A 20,739-nucleotide genomic window follows, 5' to 3' on the forward strand; every position below is an offset into this window, starting at 1 on the left:
TGTGAAATATTCCTTTATTGGTATGTATAAATTATAGAAAGGAGACTTTGAATGTTCTGTTTTGGACAGAACTCTTAGGGAATAGTGTTGAGTGGCAACATAGCATGATCATGTTCAACCATTTACAATATGCTAAAAATGATTTGGTCTGGCCTAGTTCTCTGTAAAAACTATTAAAATTTCGCAGAGTTCACAATGATAGCTTGCCTGATTATGTACATGGTATTGAGAAATACACAGCGACTTAACGGAAATTCCACGTTCTATATATATATCCTTGTCATCACGTTTTTGTCGCTCTAGTGTACTCTGCTAAACGTTTAAAAACGACAACACTGCAGATAGTGGTCAAAGAACAATATCATTATATCCAACGAAAATAGTTATCTTATTTGAAAGTTCATTTCTTTGTTCATAGCATAGAGACATCATTTGCAACCTGAAGAGCCATTGTGTGCCCTATCTGTAATCAACATGCAGTACTTCAAATATCAACGATACCAGAGTTATCTTCCTTGACCTGCATCAAAGCACTGTAAATAAAAACTCTAGATATAAGATTTCACACACAATACAGATATAGTTTTATTTATGGGTCTAACATATCTTGTTTTTGCTGAATACAATCATATTCATTTTATGGTCATTGCATGTATAATGATGAAAATCATTTGCAAATATAATCTGTCAGTATGTCGAATCCTGTCTGATGTGTTTCATATGCCGTTCTTTCTATGCTGATTTTGACAGATTACCTGATCGAAATATAGGGCTCATGATCACGGCGGATGTGACCGGTCATCAGGGGATGCTTCCTTCTAGACATACGATCCCCTTTCTGCTGTTTCCAGGGAGTCCTTATTTACCTTGCTCACAATTCCGTATTGTTATAGGATTTATGAAATTGATCACTGTTCGTTATCCTTACTTTTGATAAAGATGACAGACTTCTGACTTGAAGATTCATATCCAGATCGTTCTATGAAAGATCGAACAAGAAAACGTCCTAGTAGATGTTTCACTTTTATGTGCTTGTTGAATATATCCTTCACAATCTCCCTTAAAGAGGTTCGCACTTGAGATTTGGAGTAATGTCAATTTTTTTGGAAGTGTATTTTTGATTTCTACATTGAAGGAGAATTAGAAAATTAATTAGAAAAACTGGGGTCGCAACGTTTGTTATTGAACTACAGCGTTCTGAAAATGATCTTTTTGTACTTATAATCTATTCAATTAAACTTGATGTTTATGTTGGTGTCAACACAACTTAAGCAACACAAATCAATCATTACGTAAAATAGGTACATAATCATGTTTTCTAACACTACCGATAAAGAAGAAGTTTAGTACAATCAATGGAAATAAATAGTGACCTTTTTGCACTTGATATATGAAAAAATCCATGATATCAAATTTGAGAGTTTAAAAGGACATATTAGGAGCACAGGCAATTGCATCGCTTGGGGTCGAATTTACTACAGGTATATATAAAGAGTGAAGGTATAGAACTGTAAATATAGGGTACCCAAGCTAGCCGATGTAAAAACAATAAACCAAATGATATAGAATTCTACGTTGTATTCTAATATATTCATATATAATCAATCTACATTACTACTAAAGCTCATCCCGAAATTCCGTATACTTCCCAAGATATGCAGAAATGAATTCGGAAAAATGCCTATTATTTTTTGGTCGACGTTTAGCTGGGCCCTGGCACTATACGACTTAACAGAATGTTTGAGCATTGCAACAAGCTATTACATAGAATCTGCAGCATTAGATATCATTTCTAAAAAATGAATTTCTTACCCCCATTTCATAAAATGAAGTCCGTAATAGCTCCAATTGACCGAAAATTGTAAAACTGTTCTGTGTATGATCAGTTTTTAAATCGAAACAGGCTCCTGACAAAGAAGTTGATGGTGCAGGGGTTTCAACAATCTCGTTTATAGTCAGCATTTCGCAAATTCTACGATCGTTTTAACGATCTAGTTTGCCAATACAACTTATCATTTGGTCAAATGCTGTCTGACGTGTTTCATTCCGATTGTTAGTTCGTTCTTGGCACACTGATTTTGACTACATATAACTCTCTATGGAGAAGCTGGAATTCCCATTGGCACGAATTGTGCTCCAGTGTCATCTGACCTGTTTTTATATTCTTATGAAGCAGAGTTTACTCAAAATCTTCTACATGAGAAGAAAAACTCTCTTGCTGCGGCTTTCAACTCGATATTTCGATATATCGACGTTTTATCTATTAACAATATTCATTTTCATTCATATGTCGATTCGATATATCCCTGTACACTCCAGGTAAAATATACCACAGAGTTCTCCACATCTGCTTCGTACTTAGATATTTTGTATTTTGTTGAAAATGGATATTAACGGCAAACTAACAATTAAATTTTATGACAAACGGGATGATTTCAGCCTCCCCATCGCCAACTTCCCATATTTATGTAGCAATATTCCATGATAACCTGTTTATATTTCTCAGTTGATTCGATACGCAAGAGCTTGTTCTGCGTATGGCCAGTTTTAAATCGAGACAGGCTACTGACAAACAAGTTGATTGTGCAGGGGTTTCAACAGTCTCGTTCAAAGTCAGCATTTCGCAAGTTCTATGGTTGTTATAATGATCAAATGCATTTTCGATCGCCAAGGGTGACGGTCCACGGTGTTTCTCTTTTCACCTTCGGCGGATCAAGCCGACTTTTGTCGAGTCTGTGGGTCGTATATTAGGTCGTCTTTAGGTTACATCAAATTTAGTCAATCAAAAGTTTTGTAACATAAACAGTTTTTAACAAAGATGGCCGCGTCCAGTGACATTCAAGTGGAAGCCGAAATATTCAAGAAATTTCGCATTCCGTTGCTCAGACCGAATAAAAAAAACCTGGCATGAATGATGGACAGAAAAGATATTTTTGTTGGTACAAAAACAGGAAAAAAGAAATATATCATATATAAGTGCATTCGAATAATTTTCCTGGGGGCTTGCATCGTTATTATTACGCCTTTGATTTCAATTATGACCGAACAGTGCAAAAAATTAACAGTTTTAGGTTTCAGAGCTACTTACATAGGAAAAGACTTTAGTGAAACCGACGATTTAATTAATGGATACTTTGATTTTGTTTATGCTAGTCCCGAACAGCTGGTGGGAGATCTGATGTGGCGAGATGTTCTGAAATCTGAAGTTTACCAAAATAAACTAAGAGCTATAGTCGTCGATGAAGCACATACAGTCATACAATTATGTCAGAGTTGGTAACGTGCATGCAAATTAATGAATAGCATTGACTGCAACAAATTAGTAAACATTGAACTGCTGATAACTACATGGTTGATGATAAAGAGTCAATCTTACAAATCAGCCAAAAATTATTCAACCTAAACTCAATGTGCTGTCTCTCTAACAATCATATTATTATAATAATGTAAAAATTGTAAAATCCTCTTAAAGGGGTACTCTACATCGGCATAATGGCCAACTTCCTTTTAAAACATGGGTGAAAATATAAATATCTGCAATATTTGTCTATTCATTTCAAATTCCATTGCCTAGCTGAGTAGCTCAGTAGGTTAGCACGTCGACTGCTGAACTGTAGATCGTGGGTTCAAGTGCAGCAGAGGTTTTAATTAATTTTAGTTTGCTTTCTACTAAAACTGTAGTTTTGACTAAATGAAGTAAATTTGAAAGTTTTCAATTTCAAACTTTTGTTACGCATATATATCCTTCACTTTTTATCCATATCAAATTTCTCTGGTGTAGCATTCCTCCTTTAGTAGTCCGTATCTATAATTGCGCTTTCATAGATTTATTATCTTTTCTATATGATTGAATACATGATATAGGTCCAGTCTTACTTGCTGAGTCTTGGAAATAAATATGTTATGATCAATTGTTTAGGGGAGAAACTCATGACAAGAATGCAGAACCATTTAAAGAATGGTTTTCCCGAATTGGTGAACTTCGATCATTGTGTCCGAACATTCAAATGGAGGCACTTACAACAACTGCAGGTCCCACCACAGGAAAAAGATAATGAAACAACTGTGCTTCTCTTCCAATGCAGAAGCTAGTGTTGAATCCCCTGACAGATTGAACATGAAAATAACATCAAAATGTATACCTAATAATGAACAAATTGAGAATGTGTTTGCATGGTTAATTTCTACTTATACAACACGTCATGTCATCTTCTGTGAATCAATCTCTGATGTCTCAAAACTGTCAGCTAATTTTGTTAAAATATTTGGTTCAAATTGTGACTTGAAAGACATGTATCATAGTAAAACTAATGAAAAGATTAAAGATTACATTCGAGCTGACATGGCTATGGATGGCAAAATCTGATTACTTTTCCGCGCAAATTCCGTGGGCATGGGTGTAAAACGTTTTGGGTTACATAATATTCATTATGGATTACCCAGAGAAATGGACACCTTTGTGCAGCAAATAGGTCGCTGTGGTAGAGATGGATTGCAGTCAAATGAACGTATCTTATTTAAAAATCATAAGGGACACTTGAAAAGGGTGGATTGTGAACTTGTTATACTGGTGAAAGATGACAGCGAGTGCAGGCGAAACAACCTTTGCAAAGCGCATTTGATGGAAAAGACTATAATTATATTGCCCATTCATAATGACTGTGATGTTTGTGAAAAAAATGTAGTTGTGATAATGACATTTGTTCTAACACACACAAAGCTTACGAAAAAGTAGAAGAGGGGGAGAAAGTGAATTGAGAGGTATCTGAAGAAAAATAATTTAAGGAAAATAAATTAAGTTTAATCCTGTCTAAAACTCCAGGTATGCTTATTGGATCTGCACAAAAATGATCGAAGTGTCGAAAATGAAATTTAGTGGTAAATAACCATTTCATAGAATGTGTTCAGGAGTCAAAATTAAATGGTATTATTATTGATGAAACTTTGTCCTGGAAAAGTTATATAGAATCCCTTATGAGCAAGATTTCCAAGAGAAATGGCATTTTAAGAAGAATAAGATATGTATTATATATCAAACGATGCGCGGTTGAAGATTTTTAATACTTTGATTTTTCCACATTTTACATATTGTTGTACTATATGGAGCAATCCAAGAAATGCCGAAAATATGAACAAGCCTTTTACATTGAAAAGACGAGCTGCAAGGGTAATTCTTAACATCAGAAATTTGAAACACCATCTTATTTCATGTTTACACAGCTTAACTTGTTGCCTCTATCAAATTACTTTGTCTATAGAAAAGTCATTTTCGTGTATAAGGTTTTACTTGGTTTAATGCCAGATTATCTAAATGTTTTCAAATATGTATCAGAAGTTAGTCAGAGGCAAACTAGAAATTCTAATTCAAATATATTGTATATACCCAGGGCAAAAACAGAGTATTTTAGAAGATCTTTCAGCGTTTCAGGGAGCACTATGTGGAATGCCTTTAGTCTAGATATAAGACACTCAACAAGTGTAGTGTGTTTTGAGAGAAATTATCTTGGAGATCATCACCATACTTTTTAAGCTTTATTTTGTACCTATTTATCTTACATTCAGAATTAAATGCAGGACCATATTGAAAAACTAGTGTTATCGCTAAATATGTAATCCTGGATAAATAAAAGACCTTATTATTATTATCATTAGTATAGACGATAAAAAAAAATCAAGTAAAGGTTGTTTGCTTTTAAATACAAATTGTCGGTTGAATTTGACAGTGTCTTACAGTTTGAGTTAATTTATGGTTTAACTGATAACGTTATTGATGGTATTGTTGAAAAGTGCAATCAAATATTTAACCCAGATGATGTTATGAAATTGTGTCAGATATGTCATATGCATCAGCTGTTATTGTTTGTAACACTGTCAATGATATATTTAGACACTCTGAAATGTATAATGTATATACTGACTCTGAATAAAATTAGTAGCAACTTGCTTGTGATTTGAAAAAGGAGGGCATATTTTTTGCAATTGACAGTTAATTTGGTGATCAGAAATGGCCATTAGATATCTTTTACATAGCAATTCAGGTCAAAAGGTCAAAGTTTTATGATACATGGATAATACCCAAGTCAAATATCATGAGCTCCGTTTGCTTGATAGTCAGGCAAACGATTCTTAATTTCAAATAAAGTCATGAGCTTTACGGTTGTCCAATCAATTTCCTTGTATGACAATCTTTATATTGTTTGGGTCATTCTAATTAATACACTGTTAAGCATATGTCAGGTCAAAACTAGTAAAGGAGGAATAAGATACTTGTATTATCTGAAGTACTTTCTAAAGATATAACATGAATCTCAGCCTTTTATCATATTTAGATAATTTCTAAAACATACTTTGTAAAGCATCAGCTCATTCATGTAAATTGTATGTCAATATGTGACCCATATCTCCTTGACATACTACACACAGACATTGTGCTCCCTTATTATTTATTGCCCATTCACTCAATTGACAAATATAGAAATGGGTGAATTTAAAATATATTGTACATATTAAATTAAGTAAAAGTTCACTTTGGATAAATTGAAAATTGGTCAAAAAGGTTTTTCAGTTGAAATGAGTGAATGTATGAGGGATAATATGCCTGTATATAGCAAAATGATTAGATTTTCAGATTCATATTGATAAGGGGGATATTTGTTCTTCTAAAACTTCTCATTTTAACAGCCTTATGCAAATGACACGAACAAATCTAAGGTCACTTTTTTATCTCCTCAAATTATGAATGTGATGAAAGACTTGTGTAAAATAAAAGCAGTAGAACCATCATTGTTCGTGGTAACTCTTACCCATGAACTAACCTCTCTCTGAACCAGCGTTTCTAAATACAAAATCACCTTAGAAATAATTTCCCCATGAATGAGTGATTTGATACCCAAAACATTGACCCCAACTGACAATGATGATGCTATAGTACTTTTTGTAAGGCTTGAGTATTGAGAAAGGTGTAGATAACGAACAGTGATCAATCTCATAACTCCCACAAGCAATACAATATAGATAGTTGTGGAAACACGGATCCCTGGACACACCAGAGGTGGGAATCAGGTGCCTAGGAGGAGTAAGCATCGCCTGTCAACCGATCACACCCGCCGTGAACCCTATATTATGATAATGTAAACGAAGTTATAATCAGTGTGTCAAGAACAGCCTAACAATCGGTATGAAACACGTCAGACAGCATTTGATACAATGATAGGCTGCATTGGCAAACTATATAGATTATTATAACAACCATAGAATTTGCGAAATGCTGACTTAAGTGAAAATGGGTTTCTTTTTTGTGAGCCATCAATGCATTTTAAAAAATATTTTTTCATTATCAATTTGGTTTAAGTCTCCCTTGAAAGATATTCTGCATGTAATTCTGTGAAAGTCGATATATTATTTGCCAAACAAATTACAATTATAGTTAAAAGTCTTTTTCCAATGATTGAATTATTTTACTAGTATTCCAAAATTTTCAAATTGGAAAGCAATTGAAGTCGGTCATATTTTTTATCATGACAGCGAAAGAGACAAAAATGAAACACACGTGTGTTTAGTGGGATAATGGTGGATGAAATATTTGAAATTTAACAAGTAGCAAAGTGGACTTTTAAAAGAAAAAAATGATTAAAAGTTAAATTCGTAAAATCACAAATCGACTCTAGTATATTTTTTTAAATCAACGAACTCTTTTCACGAACTCCGCTACTTATTTCGAGGCATTGTTGAAATTGTTGGAAAATATGTTTTCTGGTTTCATTTTCTCCCATGTTTTATTGGAATTTAGATAAATAATAACTGCCTGTACTATACGATGGTTCATTTTATGAGTTTAGAGTTTGTCCTTGGATTATTTCCCTTTACCATATTCAAATATGAAAATGATTACCAAACTTGGAGTCATTTTCACCTATTACATTGAATTAACTTACAGGTAAATAGTATATATATTGTACTTATTTGAACATCTTTATATTAAAAAAATACAGAAAAATAGAAATAACAAATTATCTTCCATTGGTGTGTTAAGAGGAATGAAGGTCATAAATATTGCAGGGGAAAAACTTGCATACCCCACTAACACGGGCAAGTAACTGAACAAACCGTTTTCGTTTAAATGAAGTTTACTACCCTTTGAATTTCTTGAACATTATGCTTCGATTATGTTCTAGTGCATTCACATTAAATTCCATTCCATTGATAGTATCGTGAAAAAGGACTCGTATAAAACACCTAGATCAACTACGTATGCTAAAGCAGGGCCGGGTAGCGGTGACCCAAAACAGAAATGGGGTCAGACAAGAGCTTGTTCTTATTTTGTTATCCAGTTTACAAGTGGTCACACCCTGTGTTTGTCAACAAAAGTTCTAGGAATTCACGACCGGGAGAGAATGTCAACGACGACTAATGGTAAGGAAGCGCCATTTTTCGAATGTTAATAATTGTTCTATTTCTTTCTAATGCATGACTACAACGTTATCAATCTGTTTTCATGTGATACAAATATATTATAATTACAGAGTACAAATACGATACAATTGGTACCAAGGGACGATGCATTAGGAACAATCAAATTAAAACTCTTCTAATATTTCCCATACAAATTTCACAATTTAGCATTTCATGTTCTCGTTTCAGGCACGTGTCAGGCACAGGCATGTGGCCCATTTGTTTATGTAACATTTGCAGGATCAAGCAAGAGGCACGAAAAAAAAGTTTTAGATTTATGTCTTTTGTGCAAAGGAGCAGGGTTTACCGTTAGGTGCGACAGTTACAGGGTGTTACCAAAAAGTGACGAGTTCAATGTTAACCAATGGCGAGACAAAAACTTTCGTCGCGCTGCCTGTGTCTTATTTTGCATTTCTCCAGCTTATATTGGACTAATTAAAAATCTGGAGGAACCCCAAGCTGTCGCAGAAGAGAGTGACCAATCTAAGGGAGCAGTGTATATTTATAATTTAGCCCGAGCCGAACTAGTTAACAGCTGCAGTTACAACAAACGATTTTTCTGCGTTTTGTTTGCAAACCCAGGAGTGAATCTAACAGTTCCTCCATGTTTTAAATCCTGTTTAAAATTCAGGTTTCCTGGAGAATCACAAACTCTGATCAAAGCAATGCAAGCCCGCCATAGTCCTAATCAAGAGCTGCATTAAGTGATAATGCAATTTTGTTAGTAAAACACAACAAGTGTATGAAATATTCCTTTTTTGGTACATTGTATATATAAATTATAGAAAGGAGGTTCTGAATGTTCTGTGATGGACGGATCGCTTTGGCAATAATGGTAAATGGCAATTTAGCATGCTGATGTTCAACCATTTGAAATGCTAAAAATGAATTGGGCTGGCCGAGTTCCCTGTATAATCTATTAGATTTTCATAGAGTTCTTAATGATATCTTGCACGATTAAGTACATGGTATTGAGAAATACATTGCACCTTGCTGGAAAGTTCGCGTTCTAAATATATATCCTTGTCATATTTTTTCTCGGTCTAGTGAACTCCGCTGAACATATAACAACGACAGCATTGTAGGCAGTGGTGAAAGATCAATATAATCATATCCAACGAAATTACTTATTCCATTTAAAAATTATTTGTTCATATCATAGACATCATTTGTAACATGAAATGGTATCCCGTAATTATATGTACATTGGATAAACCTGTAGCTGTAATCAAACTAAACTTTAACAACTCCAGATTTATCTCCCTTGACATGCGTCAAAACTATACCTTTTGCCCGATGTTTAAATCATACATTCAAGAAGTTGTATCACGTATATGTCATTACGTTACAGTATCAATAAATGTTCATATTTCCAATATTTTTGCTTTTCATATCTTTACAAATTGTAACGATAGATATGTCCTCATAGCCAGTCACTTTACTCAATCACGATGACTGATTGATTGAATGTTGTTTAACGTACCGCTCGAGAATATTTCACTCATACAAAAATTATATGGAGACGTCACCATTGTCGGTGAAAGGGTGCACAATTTAGGCCTATGCTCGGCGCTTACGGCCTTTGAGCAGGGAGGGATCTTTATCGTGCCACACCTGCTGTGACACGGGACGTCGGTTTTTCTGGTCTTATCCGAAGGACCGCCCCATTTAGTCACCTCTTACGACAAGCAAGGGGGTACTAAGGACCTATTATAACCCCTATCCCCATGGGCTTCGATCTTTATACATTTTGTAACTGAAGTCCCTGTAATGAAAGGTGAAGATAACGAGCAGTGATCAATCTCATGACTCCTATAAGCAATACAAAACAGAGAGTTGGGCAAACACAGACCTCTGGTCAAACCAGAGGTGGGATCAGGTGCCTAGGAGGAGTAAGCATCCCCTGTCGACCGGTCACACCCGCCGTGAGCCTTATATCCTGATCAGGTAAACGGAGTTATCCGTAGTCCAAATCAGTGTGCCAAGAACGGCTTAACAATCGGTATGAAACACGTTAGACAGCATTTCCAGAAGTGCAAAATGCAATGAAATGGAAAGTGAAGTTAATGGCCTATATTTTTGCAGTTACTCTCCCTACACCGGAAGTAAGGGCGCGCTTACGATTCACGACAATGCTTTTTTAAGGGGGCAACCTATCCGACTATAGATTTATCTCTGCACGTAAAAATAACCACGTTTGTAGGTAATAATACACATGTAAGAGGAGGCAGACCCATTGTTGCTAGGAGCCTGATGATTGTTTTTGTGCTCGTTTGAGTAATTGAAGTGCAAGAAGAGGTGTAAGTTGATGTACACAAACTCTTACTTTCAAAAGATTGAATCACACGCGAAAAAATATTCTAACAAAAATAGTACACTAGACATAGCAATTCAAGATAATTAACAGGCTTTTTTATTGGCATCTAGTGTACATTTAGCAACAAGTAGTTTTGTTCAGTGTGAAACGGTAAATTGATAATGTACCGGTATGCATTGGTTGCACGTGTGTTTTAGGCATATTGTATTGCATGTTTTTGTGTGTTTTGGTTTTCGAAAATGTTGAAAAAAAATTAACAATGAAGAATTTCTGATATACTAGGGACATCATGATTGATTCTGATCTAAAGAAATCAAATACTAGGCAATATTCACAGGCACCTGAAGTGTGGATAGCTTGTATAGATCTTATGTACATACACCCCCCCCCCCCCCCTGTAGAATGAAATTATTTTATACAGAACCAAAAATGAACCCAAAATATGTTATTTCCCCACCGATCACCCTCATAAATCGTTCTGAATAGTCAGTTTGTACCTTATGTAAGCTTTTGAGATGACCACTTGTGAGATACTAATATACAAGGTACAAGATATAAGAAACAAGATGTTTTATTGACCAATCAAGGGTCCGGAAGGTATAGTTGACAAAAGAAGTATATTGTAAACATTATATCTATAGAAACTCAACAATATTGTCCACTACATAATCATAATCAGGCATCACTGTCTCTATTACTGATGGTGAAATATCATTATACTTTCTTGTAAAGGTAGATGTTAATAAATTTACATAATGTATTCATACATTTAAATGTTCTATTGCATCCAACAACAATAGATAAACTTTTAAAAAACAAATCTGCACGCACATGAAAAAATATGTTTACACATTGGTTCTTTTACTGTTTTCAAAAATAAATGTTCCAAGCAAACATAAAATGTCTTTACTTTCATTATTTAATATCCATATTAGTTTCTCAGTAGGTGTCAAAACAGAGAACATTGAGTTGATTCTTGAGATGGTTTCCATTAATTGTAACCTCTCATTGCTATATTTTGGGCAAAGAAATAAGAAATGATGTTCGTCTTCAACCTCCTGCATATCACATTGAAAGCATACTCTAAACTCAGGGGAAGTCCTGTATATCTTCCCTTTTCAATATTTAATTGATGTGCAGAAATGCAGAATTTAGTTATACTCTTCCTCTGATCGAAGTTATTAAGAATAGAGAGGTAGTGTTCTCTTCCAAAGTTGTTTTTGACAGTAAAGTAAGCTCTTAGTTTGCTATTATTTTGCTGCTCCTTTTCTCTTTTCCCATAGGTTTATAAAATAGTGTTTTATAATGTTTAACAAGTTCAAATAACTGATCCAACATTGTTCGGATAGATGCAAACCATGATGGTTTATTTTGAAGATAGAGGTTCTTTGACACTAAATATGCTTCCTTCAATAAGATAGAAGATGGATTCTGTAATGTCTCGAGTCGAAATCAGTAATTCAATATGGCTTTAATGATTTGATAATACAATGGAAATCTTCCAAGTTCAGATAGAACTGCAGAATTAGTCTACTTTCTCTGTACACCAAGATTAATCTTGCAGTATTTAATATGCCATGTTTCACATTTCAGTTTGTTAAACATTTTGTCCATAGTTACATCTTTATCTTTAAATTTGGAAACCAAAGGGTTAATTAAAAGCCCCCCCCCCCCCCCCCCCCCCATTTCCACAACCATACAGAAGAATAGGAGCAATGGTATGATCAAATAAATGAAGGTTAATATTGACGTTATGGCAGTTGGATGTAACTTTCCTCTGTAATTTTGAGCATGCCTTCAAGGCCTTTTTTATACAATTCATTTTGAGCAAAGGCAAAAGATCCTGAGTTACAGAAGTAGACCCCAAGATACTTGTAATTTTGAAAACATTCAATTCATTCCAAGAAAATGTGTCTGACAATTCCCCTCCAGGTTTGTTAAAAATAATTATTTCAGTCTTGGATGAATTAACATTAAGGCACCAGTCATTGCAATTTTTGTCTAAAATATCTAGTTTTGATTGCAAGCACTTTGAAGTGCTTGATAGCAAGATTAGATCATCAGCATACAACAAACAGTAACATAATCTATGGAGTCATCCATGTACTTAGGCAGATCATTAAGAAATATCTTAAATATGTTTGGACTTAAATTATTCCCTTGCTTGACACCTTGTTGGATTTGAAAAACATCAGTAATTTGATTGTGGATTTTAATACATGAAATACTTCTTTGATACATTTTTAACAATATTGTTAAACTTCTGACCAACTTCTATTTGAAGTTTAATTTTTATCCCTGTATGTATAACAGTATCAAAAGCCTTGTGAAAATCTACAAAACATGCCTAGTTTTCCATTATTTTTTTCATTACAATATTTATCAAAAATACTTTTTAAAATAAACATAAGAAAGCATGTTCTTGCTTTCTTGGTAAATCCTATCTGACTATCATCAATAATTTTGTTTTCTACAAGTCTAGTATATTGTTCATAACACTGTTAAAACTTTTTCTAATTACTCCCGTTACAGTAATCCCTCTATAGTTGTTGGGACCATATTGAATAATTTAACAAGACTATATAGTAATACATGCTGTCCACATGTTAACATGCTGTTGGAGATGTTATATAAACCAGGGGGCTTATTATGTTTAAGTTTAGCAATTGTTTGAGATATTTCAGATTGTTTTATAGAAAAATCTGATGCATTGAATATTTTTGTAGATTCCAACTCCTCAAGATTTTTCTAGAGAATATTTAATCTTTCTGAATAAATTTCCCTTGTTTTACTTAAATTTTGAAAGTTGTTTAGCCAGGTGTTTGAATTAATACAATTTTCTGATCTGTCTTCCCTAGAGGAGTCTCCTTCTTTTAGGTCATTGATAAGTTTCCAGTATATTTTTGGATTTTCTTCATGCAAGATTTCTAACTGAGATAGAATTGATATCTGATACTCTTTTCGTGCTTTTTTTCTTGCTTTTGTGTACTCTCTATAAAATCCCCAGTAGTGACGTCTAACTTGTGGATCTGTGGGATACTTTACCATAACTAATCAAATTCATGTGTTGTCTATGTAAACATCCTCGACCATCAGTGGTTAGATCCTTACTCTTCCATTGTAACATGTTTTTATCAGTACTACAGTTATTATAAACTGGAATAAATTGATGATCATCATCACAAATAAAATCATAATCCACTGCAGTTCTACCATTAAAGGCCCCACATAATAAGATATCTCCTTTACTTATGAGATTTTAAATATCTGTGCTAATGTTGTTTAAAATGTCAATTTCAAGTCATTGGGTGGATAATAAACAACACATATAAATAGATCTTGATCAAAGCCAAAATAGGTTTTTTCAAGTTTTAGCCACTGAAATTCAGGACTGGTATTTTGTAAGAACTTGACATGGGGGATAAGGTCCCATCTATGATTGCAAACAACTTCTCAACACATTCATTGAGTGAACTGGTTTTTAAGTCGTTTGTTAGAGAGTGTAGAATTATGATATCTGGTGATCCTTGATGTTTCATCATAATTTGTTGGTATCGTCCATTGTTGTTTTTCTTATTTTCGTAGTGTGAACTGCTGCTGACAGATTGCCCTCTTTGATGTTTCTGACATTTGAAGTTCCAACAAGTAGCACTTCTGCTTTCTATTGTATTAGGCATGGATTCTTTTCCTGATGAAGTGTACTGCCAAATTGAGATTTAAAATATTGGGATTCATCTTAATGTTTCTTCAGCATTGCAGAAAGATTTGCAACCTCTATTGACAATTTTTCAATTTCTGTATTTTTTTCATCTAATTTCCGCACCATATGATCCATTTCTGCAGCTTGACCTCGTGCTAGATTTGCTAGTTGTTTAGGTGTGGCAGAAAGCATTTCTTTTTCGTGATGAATGACCTCTTCATATTGTGTCTTTTTAGTAGACTGTTTCCTTTCTCGAATTGTAACTGATTCTTCAAACTTTTTATTTCTTCTTTCAGTTTTTTTTATTGTCCCTGTTGCAGTAATTGTCGGAGTTGATGTTTTTTTCGTTGATAGAGCTTCCAGAATTCTGTTAGTATTGTATTGGTATCCCAGGCCTATTTTTTGAAAACCTGTTGCAATTGCTTTTTCCAATCTTTCATTTGAAGCTATGAGAAGCTTAACATCATTTAAAGCTATGTTTGTGTTTGAGTCAAGGTGGTCTTTAGGGTTCTCACAGTCAACTACTTCGTTTTGTTTCCTCTAGAAGAGTTTCAGCTTGTTGCTCTGTTTGTTAGGTTAAGAACAGATTCAAAAGTTCAATAAGGATATTGAAATGACAATCTACAAAGAGTTTGTACTGGTTTCCTTGTACTCTGATCGGAACGATAAAGACTGATATTATGAATTAAAGACTCATCTGCTGTCCTTAATTCAATTTGATGCAGGTTTCTGGGTTGGTTGGATCTGACCAATTTTCTGGTGAATCTGTCCATTTGACATTTATGTCTTGTAATTTACCCAAGTTTTCATAATAGAAAACATGCAGAGCTTTGATCCATATACCTAGTCTTTCCTCGGACGTGTGGAATGTGACCATCCGAGCCGATTCTTCGTAAATGCTCGTACCCAGCTTTTCAAACAGATTTTTCTTTGCTTTACCTGTTCGACTATTAAACTTTGTTGGTAAACATGAGTTTGGATATTCCTTCAGGAAGTAGTTTGTGGGATTAAAATCTAATTTCTTGAGACATACATTTCTCATGATGTTTGGTGGGAAATGGAGTAAATTCGAGCGGTATTGCAATACCTATTCTAAATAATGTACAGGATTTATATACCAATTAGAGCTAAAATGTTGAAATTGAAGATCAATCAACTTCTGACACAATATCTGGTTTACGATATCGACGGTAAAATATCACTTTATCACATTTTTTCTTGCTGAAATGTGCTTCTTACTTCGGAATACCGAGCGCAACAAACCATGTAAACAAACAGGGGGCTGCCTACTTCGAGACCGATTCATGGGGTATAAACCAACTTTATCGAAAGAATTTCTGCAAATATCTCGTCAGGTTTATGTAGTTCTACTAATGTCTTTCGTCTAAACCCCATGCCATCCGTTTTATTTGTCGTATTCTGCCATTTATTTCATCGTACCTGAGCTTTCACGTCCATTGACGGCCTTAAAGGAGGTTTTGACATCACTTTGCGTCTCGTGTTATCTGATTGGCTCTTCAATCACCCGACCACCTCGGCCTTTTTCTTAACAATGAACGAAAATATATGAAAGAGCCATTTAAAATTTGCCAAAGGCGCATGGTGTTAAAAACGAAAATGACAAATAGGAATATCATCTCAGATTATTTCATGGTAAAAAGCTAGTTTTGATACATAACTTTATAGAATTAATTAGTTGAAGATGATAATCAATCGAAATTATTTCAGCTGAAATGCTTATCTGAAATATATTTTAGAAAGATGACACAAGCGCGCAGGCCAATCAGATAACACTAGTAGTGGGATCAGGTGTCTTGGAGATCTATTTTGAGCCATATTGCCTATAACTTTTAAGTTTCCTTTAAAAAGATTAAGTAGTCGAACACCTCCAGAAAAGAACTTTCAGAAATTTTCTATCCGGGCAAAAGGTTGTTTGACAGCTACGCCATCTCCTTCCTAAATGATCATGGTTACGTAAACAAACATGTATGTATGTCCAGTCATCGAAATAAAAATTTCATCCGCTTGTGCAACAGACCACTTTCACTTTAGTATATCTGTGTCCCCCGGGTCTAGACAGAAAGCATTAGCTCTCCCATCGCCGCCTGATGTATCCTCTTCCTCTGCTGTGTTGACGATTCTGGATTCCTCCTCTAGCTGACACTACAACGGCTGGCCTTGTCTGCTACTTTCAACAGAATATCTAACATTCTGTCCAGTTTTTCAAATAATACTTTATTCAGCAACTGTATTTTCTACTTTAAATGATTTAAAGTTCATATAACCTTCTTCACATGCAACATGGCGGGTAATCAACATGGCCAACCTGGTTACTCAGCTTATTAAATATTGTTATGAAATATGGATAAGACAAATTGGGGATTGGATAAGAAAAATTGAGGATTGGAGTAATGAAATATTCCTAGCTTACCAATTCTGTTTCATGATTCATGATTAAAATATAGTTGCCATCTTTGGATATCGTGTTCGCTCATTCACTTTTCCTAACCGAGCCAAACAGCTGATTTGATTTTTTTGCTCTTCCATGAAAGGTGAAGATAACGAACAGTTATCAATCTAATGACTCCTATAAGCAATACAAAATAAAGAGCCAATCAAGCACGGACCCCTTGATATACCCAGAGGTGGGCTTATGTGTCTAGGAGGAGTAAGCATCCCTTGTCGACCGGTCACACCCGCCGTGAGCCCTATATCTTGATCAGCTAAATGGAGTCATCCGCATTCAAAACCAGTATGTCAAGAACGGCCTAACAATCGGTATAAAACAGTCAAACAGTAGTTGTCCCAATGATAGGTTGTATTGGCAAACTTGGATTGTGATAACGACCATAGAATTTGCGAAATGCTGACTAAACTAGACTGTTGAAACTCCTGTACCATCAACTTATTTGTCAGTAGACTGCCTCGATTTAAAAAAAAAAATCATACACATAACAAGCGCTAGTGTATCGAATGAGTTGATAGATGTACATACCATATGCATGTAATAATGTAATATTGCTACATCAATATGGGAAGCTGACGATGAAGTAGCTGAAATCATGCCGTTTATCATAAAGTTGGGTTGTTACTTTGTCGTTAATATCTATTTTCAATAAAATATCTAAGTATGAAACAGAAAAGGACGGCTCTGTGGTCATTGTTACAGAGATATAAAGAATCGACATGTGAATGAAAATAATTATTGCTAATACTAAAAAAAAAAAAAACGTCGTCGATATATCTAAATGTCGCATTGAAGGCCACCGCAAGAGATTTTTACTTTTCACGTAGAATAATTTTAATAAATTCTGCTTCATAAGAATATAAAAACAGGTCAGCTAACCAAGGAACACAATTCGTGCCCATGGGAATTCCAACAGAGTGTTGGAAGATCTGATTACCAAAGACTACGAAAATATTGTCAATGAGGAACTCAAGCATACTTTTCAGTTCAACTTCAGAGTACTTTTGCTAAGAATAAATAATTTTTTGGATGACTGATTACCAGTTATGAATATTTCCGTTTTTCATTTTTGTTGAAGAAGCAACTGTCTATAATGTCAAAAAGTCTAGTCTCTCATTTATCGTGAGGAAATGTTGTGTAAAATGTTGAAAAGTCATACGTTTTGATGTTGTTGATTTGAGAAAAGCTTTGTGATTTCAAGTTTACTGAAAGTTCTTTAGAATTGTTTTTAGAACCGACATTCAATTTACACCACCTCTGCTATATGTAGTGGCACAGTATGTTTGAATATTCTCCTTCACAGCTGTTAATATTTTGTTGATGAGCAAAGATGGAGGCTTGGTAGAACACTTACTGGATCCATCAATATATCTTGGTAAGGGTATTTATGAAGGTTAGGAATGTGTCTAAAACTGAAGCATGGTTTTGAAGAATTTCATCTTTGAAAGGGCAGTTAGAGCATAAGTACGATTACCAAAAGTGGAATTAATGTCAAGTTCGTTTAAAATACAATTGTAATGATGAGCCTTACAAACTTACTAAACGGGTACGCACTTGTGCTTTGATGTGTGTAATGCGGGATTTTAATATTCCTCTAATACCTTTTACTCCACTCTGACAATATATTACGTTGTTCTTTTTCATATTTAGCCCATCGTCCAGTATAATCTTCAACATAATTCATAATAGAGATGAAGTTCTGTCGCCAATTGAAATACCGAGGTTATCTGTATTTAGGACCTTTTAGAATAAGATTTGATGTCCTTGTTTTCAACTACAATGTATATCAACATCACCAGGAATGACGTGTCTATCATTCATACCGGCCGACAAAATTCTTTCAAATACGACGATAAGCAAGTTCGACACGATGAAAAATTCAGATTTATATAAATATAAACACTGGATTCTTTTTTGGATATTGTCGATACTACAAGATAACAGACTGTCGTCAAATAATCGCACTGCGACAAGGCACGATATTCAATTTGTAGGCATGGTCATGTTTCATAGGATTGATGATATCCAAAACTAAGAATTCAATGCTTAAACGAGGCAGAATTCGTTCAAACTTTTCTTCACGAGAAGAAAAATATCATCTTGCCGTGTCCTTCAACATGACATTTAGATATATCGACGTTTTATCTATTAACAATATTCACTTTCATTCATATTTCAAGTCAACATATCCGTGAATTCTAAATAAAAGACACGACAGAGTCTTTCACATCTACTTCTACTATATTAACGACAAACAACAATTCAACTTCATGATAAATGGGATAACCCCAGCTTCTCCATTGTCACGCGTTTCATATTTTGTAGCAATATTCCATTATCATCTGCATATGGTGCTTATGTTTCCCAACTGATTCGATATGTGAGAACAAATGCATGTTCTGCATGAAAGGCGAAGATAAAGAACAGTACTAGTGATCTATCTCATGACTCCTACAAGCAATACAAAATACAGAGTTTGGCAAACAAGGACCCCTGTGTATACCAGAGGTGGGATCAGGTACCTAAGAGGAGTAAACATCCCCTGTCGACCGGTCACACCCGCCGTGAGCCCTATATCTAGATCAGGTAAACAGTTATCCGTAGTCAAATTCAGCGTGTCGATAACAACCTAGCAATCGGTATGAAACAAGTCAGATAGCATTTGACCCTATGATAGGTTGTATTGGCAAACTAAATCGTTATAACGACCATAGAATTTGCGAAATGCGGACTTTAAACGAGACTGTTGGAACCCCTGTACCATTAACTTGCTTGTCAGTAGCCTGCTTCGATTTAAAAACTGACCATAAGCAGAACAAGCTCTTGCGTATCGAATCAGTTGAGATATATAAACACCATATACAGGTGATAATGGAATATTAATATATAAATATGTGAAGTTGACGACGGAGAAACTGAAATCATCCCGTTTGTCATAAAGTTGAGTTGTTAGTTTGCTGTTAATATCTACTTTCAATAAAATATCCATGTATGAAGCAGACGTGGACGACTCTGTGGTGTCCTTTATTTCGAGTTCACTGGGATACATCGAACCGACATATGAATGATAATTATTGTTGATAGATAATATGAATGATCGATTTCTCAACCGAAGCAAAAAATTCATGGTGACATACTTTTCACATGACGCAGTTCAAGGTCCCATGATCCATCAACTGGCAACTTTTGATGGTCATGGGCTCAAAAGTGTCCAAGATATGCATCAAAATCCATTTAATAATAATTACTTGCGAAATTCAAAAAGTAGGTCACCATGACCTACTTTTGAGACAAATTGATATTAGGTCCTAAGATGCATCAACTGACAAAATTTGATGATCCCAGTCCTTATACTAAGCAAAATATCAAAGTTTTAACAAAACAAAATTTAAGGTCAACTTTGAAGTGACCTCGAGACCACATCCTTTGCCCCAGGATGATGCCTTGAACAATTTTTTTTATCTACAACCAATCCTCATCCTTATGCATAAGTTTGGTGATAATTTGCCCAGTGGTTCTGGAGAAGATTTTTTTTAGCAACCACTACTTTTGTTTGCATTTTCCTAATTATATCCCCTTGTTAAATGGTCACAACCCTAGTTTTAGTACAAATGAAAGCCCTTGGGCTAAGGATACCCTGTGACAAATTTGACAAAAATTGTCCAAGGGGTTCTTGAGATATAGCCCTTTTTCCAGAAAGTTGACGCACACCGCACGCCAGACATATGGCCATATGATTAGCCCTTTGAGCCTTCGGCTCAGAAGAGCTAAAAATTCAAGTATTGCATCTGTACCTCGAGACAT

General features: G+C 34.7%; 1 protein-coding gene across 1 annotated transcript; it reads left to right on the plus strand.

Moving 5' to 3' along the window:
* The first annotated feature begins 8,110 nt into the window (after positions 1-8,110).
* LOC125683035 (uncharacterized) lies at positions 8,111-9,829 on the plus strand. Its single transcript, XM_048923734.2, has 2 exons — positions 8,111-8,412; positions 8,641-9,829. The coding sequence occupies exons 1-2, from the start codon at positions 8,394-8,396 to the stop codon at positions 9,153-9,155; spliced, it is 534 nt and encodes a 177-aa protein (XP_048779691.2). The 5' UTR covers positions 8,111-8,393; the 3' UTR covers positions 9,156-9,829.
* The last annotated feature ends 10,910 nt before the right edge of the window (positions 9,830-20,739 follow it).

This window comes from Ostrea edulis, chromosome 6 (genome assembly GCF_947568905.1).
Source record: "Ostrea edulis chromosome 6, xbOstEdul1.1, whole genome shotgun sequence".
Classification (NCBI taxonomy): Eukaryota; Metazoa; Mollusca; class Bivalvia; order Ostreida; family Ostreidae; genus Ostrea; species Ostrea edulis.